This window comes from Bubalus bubalis, chromosome 9, assembly GCF_019923935.1.
Source record: "Bubalus bubalis isolate 160015118507 breed Murrah chromosome 9, NDDB_SH_1, whole genome shotgun sequence".
NCBI lineage: Eukaryota > Metazoa > Chordata > Mammalia > Artiodactyla > Bovidae > Bubalus > Bubalus bubalis.
In genome coordinates this window covers 52,659,955-52,679,112 of record NC_059165.1, presented here as the reverse complement: position 1 = coordinate 52,679,112, position 19,158 = coordinate 52,659,955, and the positions used below count along the sequence as shown (strand labels likewise).

Below are 19,158 nucleotides of genomic sequence, written 5' to 3'. Positions count from 1 at the left end.
GGTATCAGAACATAATAAGAGCTCAATTAATGGGAATCATGTTGATTATACCATTGATAACACATACATTCATAAAAGGGCACCCTCCTACACAGTTGGTGGGAATGTAAATTGGTGCAGCCACCATGGGAAATAGTACGGAGGTTCCTTCAAAAACTGAAAATAGAGTTGCCATATGATCCAGCAATCCCAATTCTGGGCATATATCCAGAGAAGGCAAAAGTGCTAATTCAAACAGATACACATACCCCCAATGTTCATAGTGGCACTATTTATAATAACCAAGACACAGAAGCAACCTAAGTGTTCACCAACAGATGAATGGATAAAGAAGTTGTGGTATATATACATATATATATATATATATATACACATGCAATGCATATTACTCAGCCATGAAAAAGAATGCAATAATGCCATTTGCAGCAATGTGGATGGACCTACAGTTTATCATACTAAATGAAATCAGACAGAGAAAGACAAATATTATATCACTTATATGTGGAATCTAAAAAGTAGTACAAATGAACTTATTTACGAAACAGAAACAGACTCACAGGCATAGAAAATAAACTTGTGGTTACCAAAGGGGAGGCAGGGGAGGGATAAATTGTGAGTATAGCATTAACAGATGCATACTACAATATGTGAAATAGATAAACAACAAGGATTTGTAGCAGAGGGACCTATATTCAATATCTTACAATAAACCATAATGGGAAAGGATCAAAAAAGAATATAGATATATACCTATATATATGGGCTTCCCTGGTGACTCAGGCAGTAAAAAATCTGCCTGCAATGTGGGAGACCTGGGTTCAACCCCTGGGTTGGGAAGATCCCTGGAGAAGGGAACGCCTACCCATTCCAGTATTCTGACCTGGAAAATTCCATGCACAGAGGAGCCTGACCAGCTATAGTCCATGGGATCGCAAAGAGTCAGACACAACTGAGTGATTTTGACTATATATATATATATATATATATATATATATATAAAACTGAAAATCTTTGCTGTAGACCTGAAACTAACACAATATTGTAAATCAGCTATAAACCAGTCAATAAATATCTTCATATAATCATTTTATGTAAAATAATAGGAAACAATGCATAAAATAAGTTAATCTGCTTAATACCAGAGCTATCTTACATTAATAGGTGGAAAAACAAAGGTAATTATAATATCTACCTTCAAGGTACTTCCAGGTACTGTTTTAAGCAATTTATGTGTATTTCCTGCACTTAATCTTACCAACAGCCCTGTGAAGTATGTACCAGTATAGATGGACATGCTGGCGACTTATATAACTTGCTGCATCCAGTTTTAAAAACCTTAAAAGGCAGAACTCCCCTTAAAAGGGGATTTGAGCACAAGCAGTCTAACCCCAGAGCCAAGTTCCTTACCAGCATGCTATGTGCCACACTTTGTGCTAATTACTTTACAAACGTTATATCTAATTTGCTTTTTATGTACAAATATCCTCTCTGAGTTTCAGTTTCCTTTAAGGAACTTGCTCTAAAGTCACATTTGATATTTAAACCTAGGCCTGCCTAAAGCCTGTGCATTTTCCATTTGTATTTTCTTTCTTTTTTTTTTTTTTAATTTTATTTTATTTTTAAACTTTACATAATTGTATTAGTTTTGCCAAATATCAAAATGAATCCGCCACAGGTATACATGTATTTTCTATCTGTGTGTTTCTAAATGGATTCCATCTTTGATGAATCAGTATCTTTTTCTACAAAGCTGAGAACTTTTAAAAGTAATAACTGATATTTGTCCTGCATTTCCTGTGCTTTGATAGATGGAGACATCAGAACTGTCCCTTGCTCAGCTAAACTCTCAATGCAGATTAGACACCATAGCTCTGGAACAAACAGCAGATTCCCCTAATATCATGGGTTTTAGGCTTTTTTCTCTGTCACCCACAGGAAGAAATATTTTTCATCACAACCCAGGAGATATACTCAGAGAGACACACATTATATGCACAAACAATCTTTATAGTCTTACATGTTAATAGCATTTATGTTATTCAGTCTATTTTATTTTCTTTTAAGTGCTTGTTAAAACCAACCAAACTGACTTCACAACCATTAATGGATTATGGCTCACAATTTAAAAAACACTCCATTGGAAAATATTTTATTGAGTTGGCCAAAAAGGGTATTCAGGTTTGTCATGACAGCTTATGGAAAAACCTGAACGAACTTTTTGGCCAACTCCATAGTTCTTTCCAAAGCTCCAGTTCTAAGCAGGTGAGTGACTGATTTGGTTGATGGCATAGTGGAAATGAAAGCAGTTAATCCAAAAGAATGAAGGGAAATACTTTCAAAGTATGAAAAGTTGTGTGCACAAGAATATGGCATTGTGTATAATAGGGAGACCTGATTTCATATGGAGTATTAGAAATGTCTCTGTGAGAAGTGTCCCTTGGGCTGAGACCACACCACAAGGCCAGGCAAGGCCACACCACAGCACAGTCTCCTAAGGCTAGAGGGGCATGAACTACTAGTTGAGGAATGGAAGGAAGAGATCTTCAAGATAAGTCTGGGGAAGTAAACAGGGCCAGATCACATAGGGTCCTGCAGACCATGGAAAGAGATGAAGGGGATTCCTGAGGCTGGAGAACATAAAACTCACCTTGTAAAAAGATAACCATGGTGTGTAGAATGGACTGGAGAATTTCAACATGATACAGAGAGCTGTGAGTAGTCTGCCGCAATATGGTGAGGTTGGGTGGGGTAGGGTGGTAGTCCTTTGTCACTTATCTCCTCTCTTAGCAAGCAGACTTTACAATGCATTTCACATGCACGGGGACCAGACTTGCTAATTTTGGAGCTGTCAACTGAGAAATAAATAAGCCATGATACAGCATTATTTTAAAAGTAATGAAAAATGCATCTCTGAGACTATGGAATAAATGGCCAAGGTACAGGGAAGCTCTTACTCTTTTATGCCGCAAAAAAAATCAGATTATGATATGAACCTTCATATCCTAGTTATTACCAAACTACATTATGCTCACATATTTTACTGAATATAGTTCTGGAAATAAAATACTTATCTTCTCTCCCTCTGAGAGTTTAGGATCTATGATAGAAGGCCTCAGATCTGATGTGTGAAAGGGGAAAGAGGATTTTTAACAGCCATACCTGGCTCCATGATTAAATAAATTTAAAATCTTGCTGAGCAAGGGAAGCATGGTGCTTCTTGCCTGGGCTGCTTCTTTCTTTGATTAATCATCCCCTGCTTGGTCCAACACTGTTGTTAACTTGCCACAGTCGGCACCTTTATCAGTCCTTATTTTTGGATAAAAATAGCTTTGCCCAAGTCACAATAAAAAATGTTTGTTCCCTCCGGGTGAATTTAATAAGACCTTTGTCCCCCACTTAAAGTTAAATGAAGTAATGGGAGAGGAGTTTTCTGGTCTGTGACCAGTTTGGGGACCTCCACCCTACCTCCAGCATGGAGCTGAACACAGCCAGTATGTGACCCCACTCTGCCTAGGTTGTTTCCAGGGGCATCCAGTGATGCTCATGGTTAGTGCTCTCTTCTCTCTCCTTTTGGTACCCGGTCCTCACCTACCTCATTTGCCAGCTATCCCAGTAAGACCCTGCTCACATGCCACGAGCCATCATTGTTTCTATTATATTAGCCGAGGATAGCCTAAGGGGCAATAGGTCTCAGGCAGGATTGCATATAATTAGCACATCCTTACTTCCTGAAAACCTGTAAAACACAATAGGTATAACGGGTAGTGGTGCAGCTGGGAGGATTGTGAACCAAATCTCCCAGGTCCAGGCACCTATCCTGGTGCCCATTAAACTTGTGGCAGAGATACCCAGCCAGTCCTTGCATGAAGGTGAAGAATAACACTTCCTACACTTCTCACATTGTTACCAAGCACTTCCTGTGCTTCTATCTTAATCCCTCCCCACCCCAAGGCTTAATTTCTGACATCTGTGTGAATCAGTCTTCAGTGGTAAACAGAATTTTATTTGTTTAACAAGTGAACTCTGAGAACCTAGTTTTCATTAGAATGTTACTCCCTTAGATTAATGCTTCATTGAATTGCTCATTTTTCTTTTGTTTGAAAGTCTCCTCTTCCTGTAGCACAATGATCATTCTAAAGAAGAAAATGTACTCAGTACACTTCTTCCATCATTGATAGTCTACATTTGTTTCCTAAGCAAAGAATTTGTCCCTCGGCATTGGTTTGCAACCCTGGGCACTGCTTTGCAGTCTCTCAATTCTGTGATTCAAATAAAACTTTGAAATGTGATCTCTGTGACATGATGTCAAAAGAAACATGTCACAATAGTGTTGATACAGAGGGCTTTTTGTGACTAGAAATCATGTCTGTGCTTTGAGGAAAACAAAACAAATCAGAGCAGTTGGAATGCATTTGTACAGGAGGTTCTTTGCAAACAAGCAGAGGCCAATTCTGCTCACCTGTGTCTCATTTCCTCTTCCCATCCCTCCAGCTCTTGCTCCTTCAAGTCTGATCATGTGTCTTGCTTAACCCTCTCCAGTGTCTCTCCAGCATGCACAGACTCGTGAACAAGCTCCTGTCGAGATCTACTCTCTGCCTTCTTCTCCAGCTTCCCCATCACACATCGTTCCAACAAACCCACACTCTTCTCCTTTCCCTCCTCGCACTGTGTTCTGTCCTATGTCCCTGCTTAATCCAGGCTGTTCTCCTCTTTCAAATCTTATTTTTGGACCTGAAGACCCCTTCACTGCTACCACCTATTGGGTGTTTTATCTCATGTAAATTACTTAAACTTCTCTGGGCCTTGATTTCCTCCTCTTTAAAATGGGAGCATAAGAGCAGCATTGTGGAGTCAATGACACAACATGTGTAGAGTGCTTTTAGAGCCTGCCCCCGCTGCTGCTGCTGCTAAGTCACTTCAGTCATGTCCGACTTTGTGCGACCCCATGGATGGCAGCCCACCAGGCTCCCCCGTCCCTGGGATTCTGCAGGCAAGAACACTGGAGTGGGTTGCCATTTCCTTCTCCAATGCATGAAAGTGAAAAGTGAAAGTGAAGTCACAGTCATGTCCGACTCTTAGCGACCCCATGGACTGCAGCCTACCAGGCTCCTCCGTCCATGGGATTTTCCAGGCAAGAGTACTGGAGTAGGGTGCCATTGCCTTCTCTGCCTGCCCCAGACAAGCCATCTAATGGAAACATCAGCCACGTTGGCTTTATTTTGTACTTATTATTGTCACCATCCTTCAAAATTTAACTCCAGTGTCTCCTGTGTTGAGAAGCTTTCCTGTCACTGCTCATCCCCAGGACTGAGTGAATTACTTCCCTTTCCTGTACACTTACTTCTTTATGGCTCTCTTTATATCTTTTTTCTTATCATGAGTGTGGTTTATGATTTGTTATAATGTTAAGTAATGAAGTTGTTAATGTGGAAAAATAAGCATGAGATGGTTCAAGGAGGCCTCATGACTCGTGTTTTATGGACCTTCTGTAGCAATGTGTTCAAGATATGATTGTTAATAACAGGTGAATAAATGGGGTTTTCTTCATTTTCTGAGCTTTATAGCTCTGTAGACTTATGGTTAATGGGTGTTTATTGTATGCCAGGAATAACATTAAATATTATACTCATTGTAGCATTGAAACATATATATTACCAAATGTATTAATAAAACAGCTAGTAGGAAGGTGCTGTATAACACAAGGAGCTCAGCTCAATGCTCTGTGACAACCTAGAAGGGCAGAGTGGGAAGAAGGTTTAAGAGGGAGGGGATATATTTATATTTATGGCTGATTTGTGTTGTTGTACTGCAGAAACTAACACAACATTGTAAAGCCATTATCCTGCAATTAAACATAAATTTTTTTAATGTTACACTCATCATATTTAGTCTTTAGTTAAAAGTAAAGTGTTAGTTGTTCATTCGTGTCTGACTCTTTGTGACCCCATAGATTGTAGCCCACCAGGCTCCTCTGTCCACAGAATTCTCCAGGCAAGAATACTGGAATGGGTAGCCGTTCCCTTCTCCAGGGGATCTTCCCAACCCAGGGATCAAACCCAGGACTCCAACATTGCAGGCAGATTCTTTACCGTCTGAGCCACCAGGAAAGCCACACCACCACCAAAAAAAAAAGAGTTACACTCATCATAGTTAGTCTTTAGTATAATCAAATGTGGAAGATCTTCTTATATTTGCATTTTACACATGCGGAAACAGGACCTAGAACAAGTAATAGCCCAGTACTCCCAAAGCCTGGATTCTTAGCTCAGGAAAGCTTGGCTCAGATCTGTAAGGTGTCCTTTGCCTCTAGGCCTCTTTAGTGTGTAAATGTATTTAACCCACTTGCATTTCTAATTCCTTTCCAGGTATTCCTTCCAAGATGAGGAAGACATGTTCATGGTGGTGGACCTTCTGCTGGGCGGGGACCTGCGTTACCACCTGCAGCAGAATGTCCGCTTCCAGGAAGACACTGTGAAGCTCTTCATCTGTGAGCTGGCCATGGCCTTGGACTACCTGCAGAGCCAGCGCATCATTCACAGGTCAGTCAAGTCCAAGGGGCAGCCTTGGGCTGAAAGCATAGGAGCAGATGTGCAACCTGCTGCATTCACAGGTCCTTATGGAACGTGACATCTAACTCTTACTTAATTCTTATAGCAATACTGGAGGTAGATGTCCCCAGTTTTTGAATAAAAGTAATACTGAGTACATTGAACTTAATTTCCCCAAGGTCACCATTAGTAAACAACAAGACCAGAATTAATGAGTATTGGTGCTGTTTATAACTAAGCCTAGACAAAGAGAAGGAAAAATGACATATTGGGGCTTAATAAATATTAAATGAAGAAAGTGCATAAAGGGAAAGACATAGAATGGGTAGGAAGAAAACTCTTTGGAGAGACAATTTGAGTCATAACTTCTATCATCCACCCTATAGTGAGTCCCTGGTGTGGGTGTGCTGCAGACAAGTCAGCAAAAGCAATGTATCTCTTTCACTTGGGGCATTTGTGTCAAAGACAAACAAATAACACAAGTAGCTATAAACCCAAACAGACAATAGAGAGAAAAGGATAATACTTGATATTTATAAAGGAGTTGGTAGTTTTGATGGCAATTTCCTGTATAGTATCTCACTTGATCTCTATAATAAATGATAAATGAGCAGAGCAGTTGTAGTTAGACCAGTATTAAATCTGAGATTTTGTGATTTGGAGACATTAAATTATCATGTAGGTTCTTTTTAAGAATTTTGAACCTAATCACCATCAAAGCAGCTACTGTTTACCTGGTTTCCATATGCCAGGCACTGCAAGGTACTTTTATATATTATCCTATTCTATTCTCAAAACTTAGAGGACTCCACTTTTCATTACAGTATTCTCATTCTTCAGATGAGAAAAATGTGGCTCAAAGATTCACCAAGGAGAAATCCTGACTAACAGCATTGCCAGATTCAAACCTAGATCTCTCTGATCCTAACATCAGAGCTCTGTCTACTATACTAATCTGTATTTATTACACATATGAAATATATACCATAATACATTAAACATCATTAAATGAACAATCAACGCATGTGACTCTTCCACTGTCATCTCAAATCCTTGAAGAATCTTCTGAGTTTTTATGTCTCATTTATTAAACATTTGGCTAGACGGACTATTTTCCCACCACTAGTTAACATCTAGAATTTATTAGAACTAGTACAGATCCCTGGTTAAAGATGTAGCATCATAATTTATAGACTCTCTGTAAAAGTACTGTAGACCAATCCTTTTTTTTTTCTTTTTGGTCTTGGCACTTAACATAATTATTATTTAATTTTCTATCTTTGGAAGGGCCCCTTTGTATTGAAAATGTGCTCTTCAGGCAGTGGATAAATGGAAAGCAGACCGGTTAATCATGTACGATCTCTGAAGTAAAGTTTACACACCTGGTGTTTTTCTCAATAACTTGGAATCCTGTTGACAAGAGATCTTTCTCCCACACTGGCTTTTTGGTAGCCATCACCCAGTTCCTTCCTAGGAGAAGCTTTTCATATTTGTAGGCATAGAATCCCTCTTAGAGTCTTCATGCTCACTCATCCTCCCCTAGATTGCCAACCCACAGTCTGTTTTGGGTGCTGACATGGCAGATCTCTGGCAGGAGTCAGGGACCACGGGAAGCCCCCACAGGGGCACATTTTCACTGTCTCCCTCCTGTTTGAATCTGAGTTCTTTGCCTTCTTTGAGTTTCATTTTCTCAGTCATCACAAGATACTCTGAGCCTTTTTGCCATGTGCTTAGAACCATGTTCTGAGAAGAATTCAGGAGGAAAACAAAACCGAATATGTGACACAATTTTCACTCTCAAGAAACTTAACCATACCAAGCAGCTTTGTTCTGTTTTCCTCTCCCTTATTTGCTTTTGCTGTCATGGTTTTGTCACTTAAATAAGAAATCAAGGATTAAGTTTCTGCTTCTTGCCTTTTACAGACTCACCATTATTATTACTTAGAACCTGTCTTCAGAGGGCCTCTTTGTACTGAACTATCTCCTCACCATGGCATATTAATAGAAGGTGGACACAAAGACATTATGAATGCAGGGTTAAAGTAAGATGGCATCCTCTTGGGATCAAAAACAATCCAGATGTATTTCAACTGCTGATGTGTCCTACCTTGCCTCCCCAAGTGTTATGTTTTAAAGGCAATCGCATCTTGTACCTCTCCTGAAGCACTGTGATATTTTCACTATACAGTCACCCAATGTCTGTCTGTTCTACTAAATTGTAAACTCAATGACTTAAGGCCATGTGTGGTATGCTTCTCACCGTATAACCAGTGTTCAGCAAAATCTTAAGGAATGACCACTGCTTGAGCCACACAGATGATTGATTGCCTAAAAGCCCAGGTTTACAGATAACAAAGACAAAATTAAAATAGAAGAAATGAAAGCCATAAATTTCAGACATTTGTTGGCCTTCATGTTGGGTGATCATATAATTTATCATCCCAATCAGGGTACTCCTGAGAATGAAAGGAGTTGGTGTTAATAATTATGCTGGGACAACAGGCAAAACTCATACATGTTTTGGAAAAACCAGGACATATACCAACCTCTTTAGGGCTTTTCAAGACAGTAGTGACCAAATAGGTTTAACTGTGAGAGAGCTCTAATTACCAGAGCTTTCTGCCTTCTGAGTACTAGATATAAATGTGAATTGATTTCCATTTGAAGTGGTTTCAAATGGGTTAAAAAAAAATCATGTACACGGTGAAATAAGCAGTGTCCCTTTGTCTGCGGCATTTAGAGGATAATAGGGCACTCTGAAGCTGGGACTCCCGGGGCAGAGTTAAAAGCATGACGAGCAACATAGAAAAAGAAATGGAGGCTTCTGAGTACTCTAATTCTATTTCTAAATCTCTGCCTTCAAAGAATCTGTAAAATGCATGCTGTATTTCATAGAATCAAAGATAACAAAACATCTTTCAGCCACTTAGAGGATTAGATTGGAAGACACATCTTGAGTTCCAAGGCATTAATAAAAATTAAGAAAATACAGTAGATTCACCAGGCAAGAAAAGATCATCTGCTTAAAGGGGCAGATATAAAATACATGACTTCCACATACAGATGGCCGAAAGGCCCATGAAAAGATACTCTATTAGAGAAATGCAAATCAAAACTACAATGAGATATCACCTTACACCAGTCTAAATGGCCATTATCAAAAAATCCACAAACAATAAATGCTGAAGAGGGTGTGGAGAGAAGGGAACCCTTCTACACTGTTGGTAGGAGTGTAAATTGGTATAGTCACTGTGGCGAACAGTATGGAGGTTCCTTAGAAAAGTAAAAATAAAGCTATGTGACCCTGCAATCCCACTCCTGGGCATATACCCAGAGAAAAACATTGTCCCAAAGGATCATGCACCCTAATGTTCATTGTGGCACTGTTTTCAATGGCCAAGACATGAAGCAACCTAAATGTCCATTGACAAAGGAATGGATAAATAAGATATGGTACATATACACAATAGAATATTACTCAGCCATTAAAAAATGAAATAATGCCACTCTCAGCAATATGGATGGACCTAGAGATTGTCATTCTAAGTGAAATAAGTCAGACAGAGGAAAATATTGTATGCCATCCCTTATAAGTGGAATCTAAAAAGAAATGATATAAATGAACTTATCTATAAAACAGAAACAGACTCAGAGAGTGAACTTATAGGTTGCCAGGAGAAAAGAAATGGGGGGAGGGATAGTTAGGGAGTTTGGGATCGACATGTACACACTGCTATATTTAAAACGGATAACCAACAAGGTTCTACTGTACAGCACAGGGAACTCTGCTCAGTGTTATGTGGCAGCCTGGATGGAGGGGAGTTTAAGGGAAAATGGACACATATACATGTATAGCTGAGTCCCTTTGCTGTCCACCTGAAATGATCATAACTTTGTTACCTGGCTATATTACAATATAAAATAAAGAATTTAAATATATATGTGACTTACTAATTTCACAACAATATTTTGTCTCTGGACTGGGTCAAAGATTCCAAATTATCTGTGGTGGCCAGCAACTGTGGATGGAGCAGCTGTGGTGATAGGCTGTCGTGACTGTGGGCTTCTGGGTACCAAGAGCTCTGCTAAGTACTTGTGAATTATTTCCTTCCATCTGCCACATATCCAAGAGGTTGATGGTGTGATTGTCCCCATTTTACAGCTGATGGAACTCCAGTTCAGAAAATAACTTGGCTAATATGTAGGTGAGGCGTCACTTGAAGGGTATGCAAGGCTCGTAGCCTCTCGCCATGTGCCTGATGTTCAGCACAGTTGTGGCCCTGAGGAGGGCGTGGTACAGGGCGGGGCATGGCCACCTGCCTTCAGATATCTGGGCTGTCTGGCTGCACAAGTGAGGAGGACACATACGGAACCAACGATGACAGAAGACCCCAAGACTAGACGCAAAGTGTGTGAGAATGACGAGTATTTCAGTAAAGAAGATGATTTGGGGTAACGATAAAGGAGAGCTCAGGGGGGTTAAAACCAGGAAGGAGAGTTTAATCCATGGAAAGGGAACTATATTCTGAATGAAAGTATTCATTTGTCTCTCTGCGCTAACATAGAATGGGTTCTGTCTTTAATTTTTCCTGCCAGCAATGTCTAGCTTATTTTTTTAAACACCGTAAATCTTATTTCTGCCTAAATTCTAAGTGAAACATAAATGGGGTTTTGTTTTATGTTTTATAGATTTTTGAAATTCACAGACTTGACTTTTTGTTGTTTCCTAAGTATGTAGAATACTTAGATCATTTTTCTCATTTTTAGAGTCTTTTTTCTCTCTAGTTGTGAAGGACACAGGACTGCATAGTCACCATTCATTTTGAATTGTGCAGTTAGACTTATTTTTTAGTCAAGAAGTCAAACATTTTTCCATTTTCAAACTAGAGTTTGAAAATCAGCTCTAGTTTCCAAATTACAGCCATTTCCTCCTTCAATATTCCCCTTTACTTACATTAAATCAGTGAACGAAAATTTTAACAACATGGACACAGTCATTATTTGCTTTTATTTTAAAAAAATAAGCAACATTAAACTCATTACAATCCTCCTTTCTATGGGATAATACTCTTTAGTTTGTTGATTGCCACAGTCTCTCCAGTGAATAAAGTAATAGAAAGTAATTTTTATAGTGCAAAGACAAATTTGTATTCCCTCCCTTGTCAGCTGTTTAAAATGCAATCACGAATTTAAGCTAATAAGATGAATCATTAGGGACAGTTAAATAGTAAGAGTCATGTTGGGTCAAAATACCATTTGAGTGGATGTTTGTTTTTTCCTCTTTCTAAGAATTATCTCACTCTAATAAAGTTATAACTCACTGATTTCTAAATTCCTATCGGAATGCAATGAAAATCTAATTAGGCCCTTGATGTCAATGACTGCAGTACAACAGGACGTGTTGCGAAAGTTCATCTCCAACTGATTACAGATATGTTGAAGTAGGAATAAAAGAAAATTCATGATTATAAAAAAAAAAGAATAGGATGTTATTTTTATTCATCACCTTTATGTTCTTTGCTGTAATCATAGAAACCTTGGAACTTCCATAGATACACAAAGGAAATAGTTTTTGCATGCCCTGTCCTGGACTGAAGTAGCTACTTGCCAGAAGTTTATATTATTCTTCTAGAAGTCAGCATCTTGACTGGGGGGAGAGGGGAAACTTAGGGATAAAGCTTCTATCATAAATATTTATTCAAGAATTGTTTCCTGAGTATCTGTTTTCCAGACAACAATTCTCTGGACTGACCTTCAATGTAGAAACGGCAGAGACTTTGCTGTCATCAGAGCTGATAATATAGAATGAAAGGGAGTCAAGTAAACATTTCAACAGTCATACCAGAACGGTGGCATTCTGGTATGCATACCAAATTCTTTAGCATTCACTGCAGAGAAAACAAGCAGTTATATGTGTACCCTGAGTCACACACACGTCACTCACACTCAGCACATCTTCACCGTGGTCTTGATCATACTTCTACTGGTAGCCCCTGGCTCACAATATTCTTCACAAAAAGTGGCCTCTCCCTCCTAAACTGAAGCTCTACTCCTCACTCCTGTTCTAATCTCCAGCATGTAGTCTAACCCAGAGCAGTTGCTGAATAAGTCAGTGACTAAACAAATCAATGAGGACAGAATATACATGTGATCCTTGGGTGGACATGGAAAGTAAAGATTTCTGTAGATGAAGTTGTCTTCAGGATCATTGTTTGTTAAGTGGTTTTTTTTTTTTTTGGACATATCATGAGGCTTGCAGGGTCTTAGTTTCCTGATCAGGGATCAAACCTGCACCCTCGACAGTGAAAACCTGGAGTCCTAACCACTGAACCACCATAGAATTCCTGGAGCTTCATTTTAATTTATTCCACACATTCCTATTGTGTGCCCACAGTATGTGGCTCTGTGCTGCCTTTCTTCCATGCTGCATTAGTTTTTATTCTGTGCAACAAATACCACAGACATAGGAACTTAAAATAATGCACATTGATAATGTCACAGTTTCTTTGAGTCAGGAGTCGGGGAACATCTGAGTTGGGTTCTTGAAAAGGCTGTAATCAAGGGGCTGATTGGAACTGGGTTCTCTTCTGGAGGCTGGACCGGGCAGGAGTCCACTTCCACATTCAGTCAGGATGTTGGCAGAATTCATTGCCTTGTGTAACCTGTAGGACTCAGGCTGTTTCTTCAAATTCAGTGAGGAGACCAAGACTCTAGAGTGAGTCTGCTAGCAAGACAGAGTCCATTTTATAGAATTAAACTATGTAACATAACACAATCAGAAGAGCAAGACCCCATTACTTTTTGCCGTACAATGTCTGTTAGAAGCAAGCCATATGATTAGCCCACACTCAGGGGTGAGGATGATATAAGACATGAACACCAGGAGGTGGGGACCGTGGGAAACACCATAAAATCTGTCCACCACACTTCCTCTAATGAAGTTGTCTTACACCAGACTCTAACATCAATACCCTCTATGAACTTAAAGTGAAATTGAAAGTCATTCAGTTGTGTCCGACTCTTTGCAACCGCATGGACTGTAGCCCACCTGGCTCCTCTGTCCATGGTCCATGGATTCTCCAGGCAAGAATACAGGAGTGGGTTGCCATGCCCTCTTCCAGGCTATAACCTTAAACACAGCCTTGAACATTTCTGTCAAGGAGGTGGTAAGGAGGTCTGACCAAATGAACAGGAATGGTTCTTTCATATCTAAGAGTCTAGGATGATTTCCTCTCAGCCCTGATAGGATGATGCTCTTCAAAGTATAACTTCCTTGATTTGCAGCTCTCTATTGCACACCCACTTCTCCCCAAGAAGGCCCCATGACCAAAATGAACTGTCCAAACAGCATATGACAGTGAAGTGTGATAATCACCTTTTAGCACATTTAATAATCAAGACCTACTGATGAAATTATTTGCAGGGCAACAATGGAGACACAGACATAGAGAACAGATTTATGGACACAGGGAGAGGGGGAGGAAGGAGAGAGTGTGATGTATGGAAAGAGTAATATGGAAACTTACATTACCATATGTAAAATAGATAGCCAATGGGAATTTGATGTATGATGCAGGGAACTCAAACTGAGGCTCTGTAACAACCTAGAGGGGTGGCATGGGGAAGGAGGTGGGAGGGATGTTCAAGAGGGAGCGGAAATATGTATACCTATGGCTGATTCATGTTGATGTTTGGCAGAAACCAACACAATTCTGTAAAGCAATTATCCTTCAATTAAAAAATTAATTAATTAAAAAAGAATAATCAAGACCTTTCTGCAATTCAGTTGTGAACCAGAATTCTTTGTTTTCATTGGCAGAAAGGCTGAGGTTTCACCTTTTTGTCTGACTTATACACACTGCAGCATCTTGGAAGTCACATTTTATTCCTAGGGATGATCATTCGTAGGAAAAATAACATCTTTCTGCAGCTAATCATTTTAGTCAATGATCACTGAGTTACAGATGAGCTTCTGATGAATGAACTTGCAAGCACAGTGACACCCCAGCTTTCTGAAGCCTGTGGGAATGAGTCATCTGGAGAGAGGCTTTTCTAATTCCTAAGGGTGTTTACTACTCTCTGCTGCTGCTGCTGCTAAGTCGCTTCAGTCGTGTCCGACTCTGTGAGACCCCATCGATGGCACCCCACCAGGCCCCGCCGTCCCTGGGATTCTCCAGGCAAGGACACTGGAGTGGGTTGCCATTTCCTCCTCCAATGCATGAAAGTGAAAAGTGAAAGTGAAGTCACTCAGTCATGTCCGACTCTTAGCGACCCCATGGACTGCAGCCTACCAGGCTTCTCCATCCATGGGATTTTCCAGGCAAGAGTACTGGAGCGGGGTGCCATTGCCTTCTCTGTTACTACTCTCTGCTCACCATTTAATTTATAATGCAATGACATGTCTCATTTTCTTAATGGCTTAAGAAGAGCTATCATTCACTGTGTATATATCAAGAACTAGGCACTGTGCTAACAAGCATTTTGCACACACTGATAGTCAGCAATACCATGACAGGGTTAAGTGCCTTGCCCAGTACCATGCAGTTGGTATACTAAAGCCAGATTCAAACATAGGATTATCTGATTCAAAGGCCTTGATCTTAACATAGGCTCTTTTAGTTTCATTCTTATAAACATAATAGACCCCTTCAAAATCAGATGAGCTATTTAGTGCTATTTAGCCAATAGCAGGGCTTCCCTGATAGCTCAGTGGGTAAAGAATCTGCCTGCAATGCAGGAGACCCCAGTTTGATTCCTGGGCTGGGAAGATCTGCTGGAGAAGGGATAGTCTACCCACTCAAGAATTCCTAGGCTTCTCTTGTGGCTCAGCTGGTAAATAATCTGCCTGCAGTGTGGGAGATCTAGGTTCGATCCCTGGGTTAGGTAGATCCCCTGAGAAGGGAAAAGCTACCCACTGCAGTATTCTGGCCTGGAGAATTCCATGGACTGTACAGTCCATGGGGTCTCAGAGTCAGACAGGACTGAGCGACTTTCATTTCCCATCCAATAGCAACTAACATTAGTTTAGACACATATTTTTAGTAGGTACGTGTTATGGGTTGAGTTGTGTGTCCCTCCCCCTGCCCACCAACACACACACAAAAGGTATGTTGAAGTCCTAATCCCCAGTATCTCAGCAGGTGACCTTATTAGGAAATAGGGTCTTTATCTTCCCAGGTGGCTCAGTGGTAAAGAATCTGCCTGCCAATGCAGAAGATGCAAGAGATGTGGGTTAGAACCCCTTGGTCAGGAAAATCTCCTGGAAGAGGAAATGGCAACCTACTCCAGTATTCTTGCCTGGGAAATCCCATGGACAGAGGAGCCTGGTGGCCTACAGTCCAGGGAGTCACAAAGATTCAGATGTGACTGAGCAACTGAGTACATAAGCACAGAGGTAATCAAGTAAAAACGAGTTCATGAGGGTGGACCCTAATGTAACTTGTGTTATCAAAAGGGGAAATGTGGACATAGAGATAGACACACACAGAAAAGGAAGATGATGTGAAGAGGCACAGGGAGAACTCCATGTGAAGATGAAGGACGGGAATGATATGTCTATAAGCCCAGGAAGGCTAAAGATTGCCAACAAACCAACACAAGCCAAGAAGAAGCGAGGAGGGTCCCTCACATACAGGTTTCAGAAGGAGGAGGACCTGATGACACCTTGGTTTCAGACTTCCAGCCTCCAGAACCATGAGACAATATATTTGTTTTTCTTAAGCCACCTATTTTGCAGTGCTTTGTTACAGCAGCCCTAGCAAATGAATACAGTGTGTTTTTACAGTTTTCTTAGAAGCTAAAATATCAACCTTTGCTTCTCTAGAACATGCTACTCAGAGCAGCTTCCCTCCTGATATGCTGCTCCAAATATATTATGGGATGGGAGACCAGATAACAAAACTTGTGAGAACTGTTTATAAAAGTGCAGTAACCTAAGAGGGAAATCCAATAAGTCAAATCCATTAGCTTTCGTATATGGTAACCTATTATACGTTGCCCAGAGACTATCTCTGCTTACTTCCGTATTTCTGATTTCGTGAGAGATATTTCGGATATCTCTGGCTTTTTAATAACATGTCTCTAGCCCATGGGGTTTTGTTTTGCACTTAAATATCTCTAGATGAAGTTCAACCTTTTCTGATTTACCAAAGCAGCACATCCAGTATATGAGAAAATTAAAAGTCTAAAAATAATTACAGATTGTCTGATTCCTGTATTACTCCTGCTCTGTGTGATGTTGCCTTTCTTCCTCTCGGTATGTTGATAATATTTTGTTCACGGCAGTGGGATGATAGTTTGGCTTCCGGCTGCCATTTTCTGTGGCCTGGTTAAGAAAATGCCCTTCCTTGTTGTTTTGGTAAATCTTCTTTTCAGGAGTTTACAAGCCTTCTGCAAGTCTTTGCTTCCTAACTCCCACAGCAGAAGGGCTACTTGGGCCTCAAAAACAAAACGGCTGTGTGGTAATGAGGGTATTAGGTTGATGTGTTCTGTTCAGCACCTGCTCCCAAGCTACCGAATAATGAATGAGCATCAGTTACACATTGTGAAAACAGGAGACTCTGCCTGTTTTGTGCTGTGTGTCAGGCAGTTCTGAAAGGTGCTTTGAAACTGTGCTTCTCATACGAGGGCACCCATTTGTGAAAAGCCATGTGAAAAAGTCCAAGAACTGCTTGTTTACAGGTCAACATTTAACTTGCCTGTGCCAAGCTTTTAAGTTTCTCTAAGGTTGAGTTTTGTTAATATGCAACCCATGCCTTGGTCCAAATTAAATTTTACTTTGCCTAGCATACATTTTAGCCCAAAGCTAAAGCATCATTCTTTCAGGGTTAGTCATTTAACACATAGTATTAATGACTTATTCATGTGCCAGGCAAACAGCTCTTGAATGGAGTGTTTTTAATTCATTAACTATGTTATTTGTTTATTCACATGTGTATTGTTGTTGACATTTTATTGAAGTATAGTTGATTTACAGTGATGTTGCATTAGTTTTGGGAATACAGCAAAGTGATTCAGATATATATACATATATATTCTTTCTCAGATTCTTTTCCATTATTGATTATTAGAAGATATTGTATATAGTTCCCTGTGCTATACAGTAGGTCCTTGTTGGTTATCTATTCTATATATAGTTGTGCGTATATATTAACCCCAAGCTCCCAATTTATCCCTTCCTCTTTTCCCTATTGTAACCATAAGTTTGGTAAGACTGACCTGGCCTCTGCTCAGCTCTCTTGCTGCTGCTTCAACCACTCTCTCCCCTTTCTCATGTGTTCTCATCACAAAGGCCTCTGTTCTGCTCCAGGATGTAACAGACTTCCACTTTAGAGTCTAAGTATAGACAGACTCTTTATCTGTGAATCTGTCTCTGTTTTGTCAGTAAGTTCACCTGTATTTGTTTTAGACTCCACCTATAAGTGATATCATGTGATACTTGTCTTATCTGTCTGACTTTACTCAGTGTGAAGAGTTTTTGAAGCATAGAATCATGATTTCTGTCCCCTCAGAGCTTATAGTTAGGTTGAGGAGATGGACAAAAAATGTAATACAGAAACATAAACAAAGAACAGAGATACAAATGACCATGTTGGGTTCAGCGTTTGTTGAATGCGGTATGGGAAATAAAGATCTAAGGAAAAGCATACAGCTCTGGGGAGACTGGGCGACTTTAGCATCATGCTGGAAGAAGCCTCGCCAGTAGGTGGCATTTGAGCTCTAAGGTGGAAGTTTGTTACATCCTGTAGTAGAACAGAGTCCTCTGTGGTCAGAACACGTGAGAAAGGGGATAGAGAGGTAGAAAAAGCCACAGGAGAGCTGAGCCGAGGGCAGGTCCTCTTACCGTGTTCAAGTAAATGCTCTAGTTCAAGGTTATTTCTTATTTGTGCTTTAGTGAAAATACAGAGCCAGTTTTGAAAGGAGACTTACTTGAATTTGTTATCAGTTTGGAGATAAGGATAGGGCATTGACAGTGGGTAATAAGACAATAAAAATGCAAACGATAGAGAATGGGCCTCATTAGCTATTCCAGATATCAGGGCAGGAAAGAGCCTGGAGATTATTAGTTCAACTTGCTCCCTCTGTAGGGAAGGGATCAGCTTACTTTTTCTATAAAAGGCTAGATGGAGAATGTTTTACACTTTATAGGCTGTGCAGTCGGTCCCAACCCATCAACTCTGCCACCGAAGAGTGGAGGCAGCCACAGATAACATGGAAGCATAGAACCTGATTGTGGTGCAATAAAACCTTCAGATACTGAAATCTGAATTTCACATGATTCTTTGTGTCATAAAATGGCATTCGTCTTTGATTTTTCAATCATTTAGAAATGTAAAGTCCCTTTATAGCTTATAGCCATACAAAAAACTCATGATGTGCTACATTTCAGCCACAGGCCATAGTTTATCAACCCCGGAACAGATGTTAAAACTGTGGCCCAGAGAAGCAAGTGATATGAAGGTCACAAAGCAAATCAGAGACAAGGCTAAGACAAGAAATCATGTGTTCTAGCTATTAGGCTGGTTGTTGTTGTTCAGTGGCTCAGTCGTGTCCGACTCTTTGCCATCCCATGGACTGCAGCAGGCCAGGCTTCCCTGTCCTTCACCATCTC

General features: G+C 40.2%; 1 protein-coding gene across 1 annotated transcript in view; it reads left to right on the top strand.

Moving 5' to 3' along the window:
* The window catches only part of STK32A (serine/threonine kinase 32A), a 133,946-nt gene that overhangs the window by 63,734 nt on the left and 51,054 nt on the right, over window positions 1–19,158 (top strand). The window contains exon 5 of the mRNA XM_006069396.4: window positions 6,366–6,539. Within this exon, the coding sequence (XP_006069458.1) occupies window positions 6,366–6,539 (174 nt within the window). The remainder of the gene's footprint in view (window positions 1–6,365; window positions 6,540–19,158) is intronic.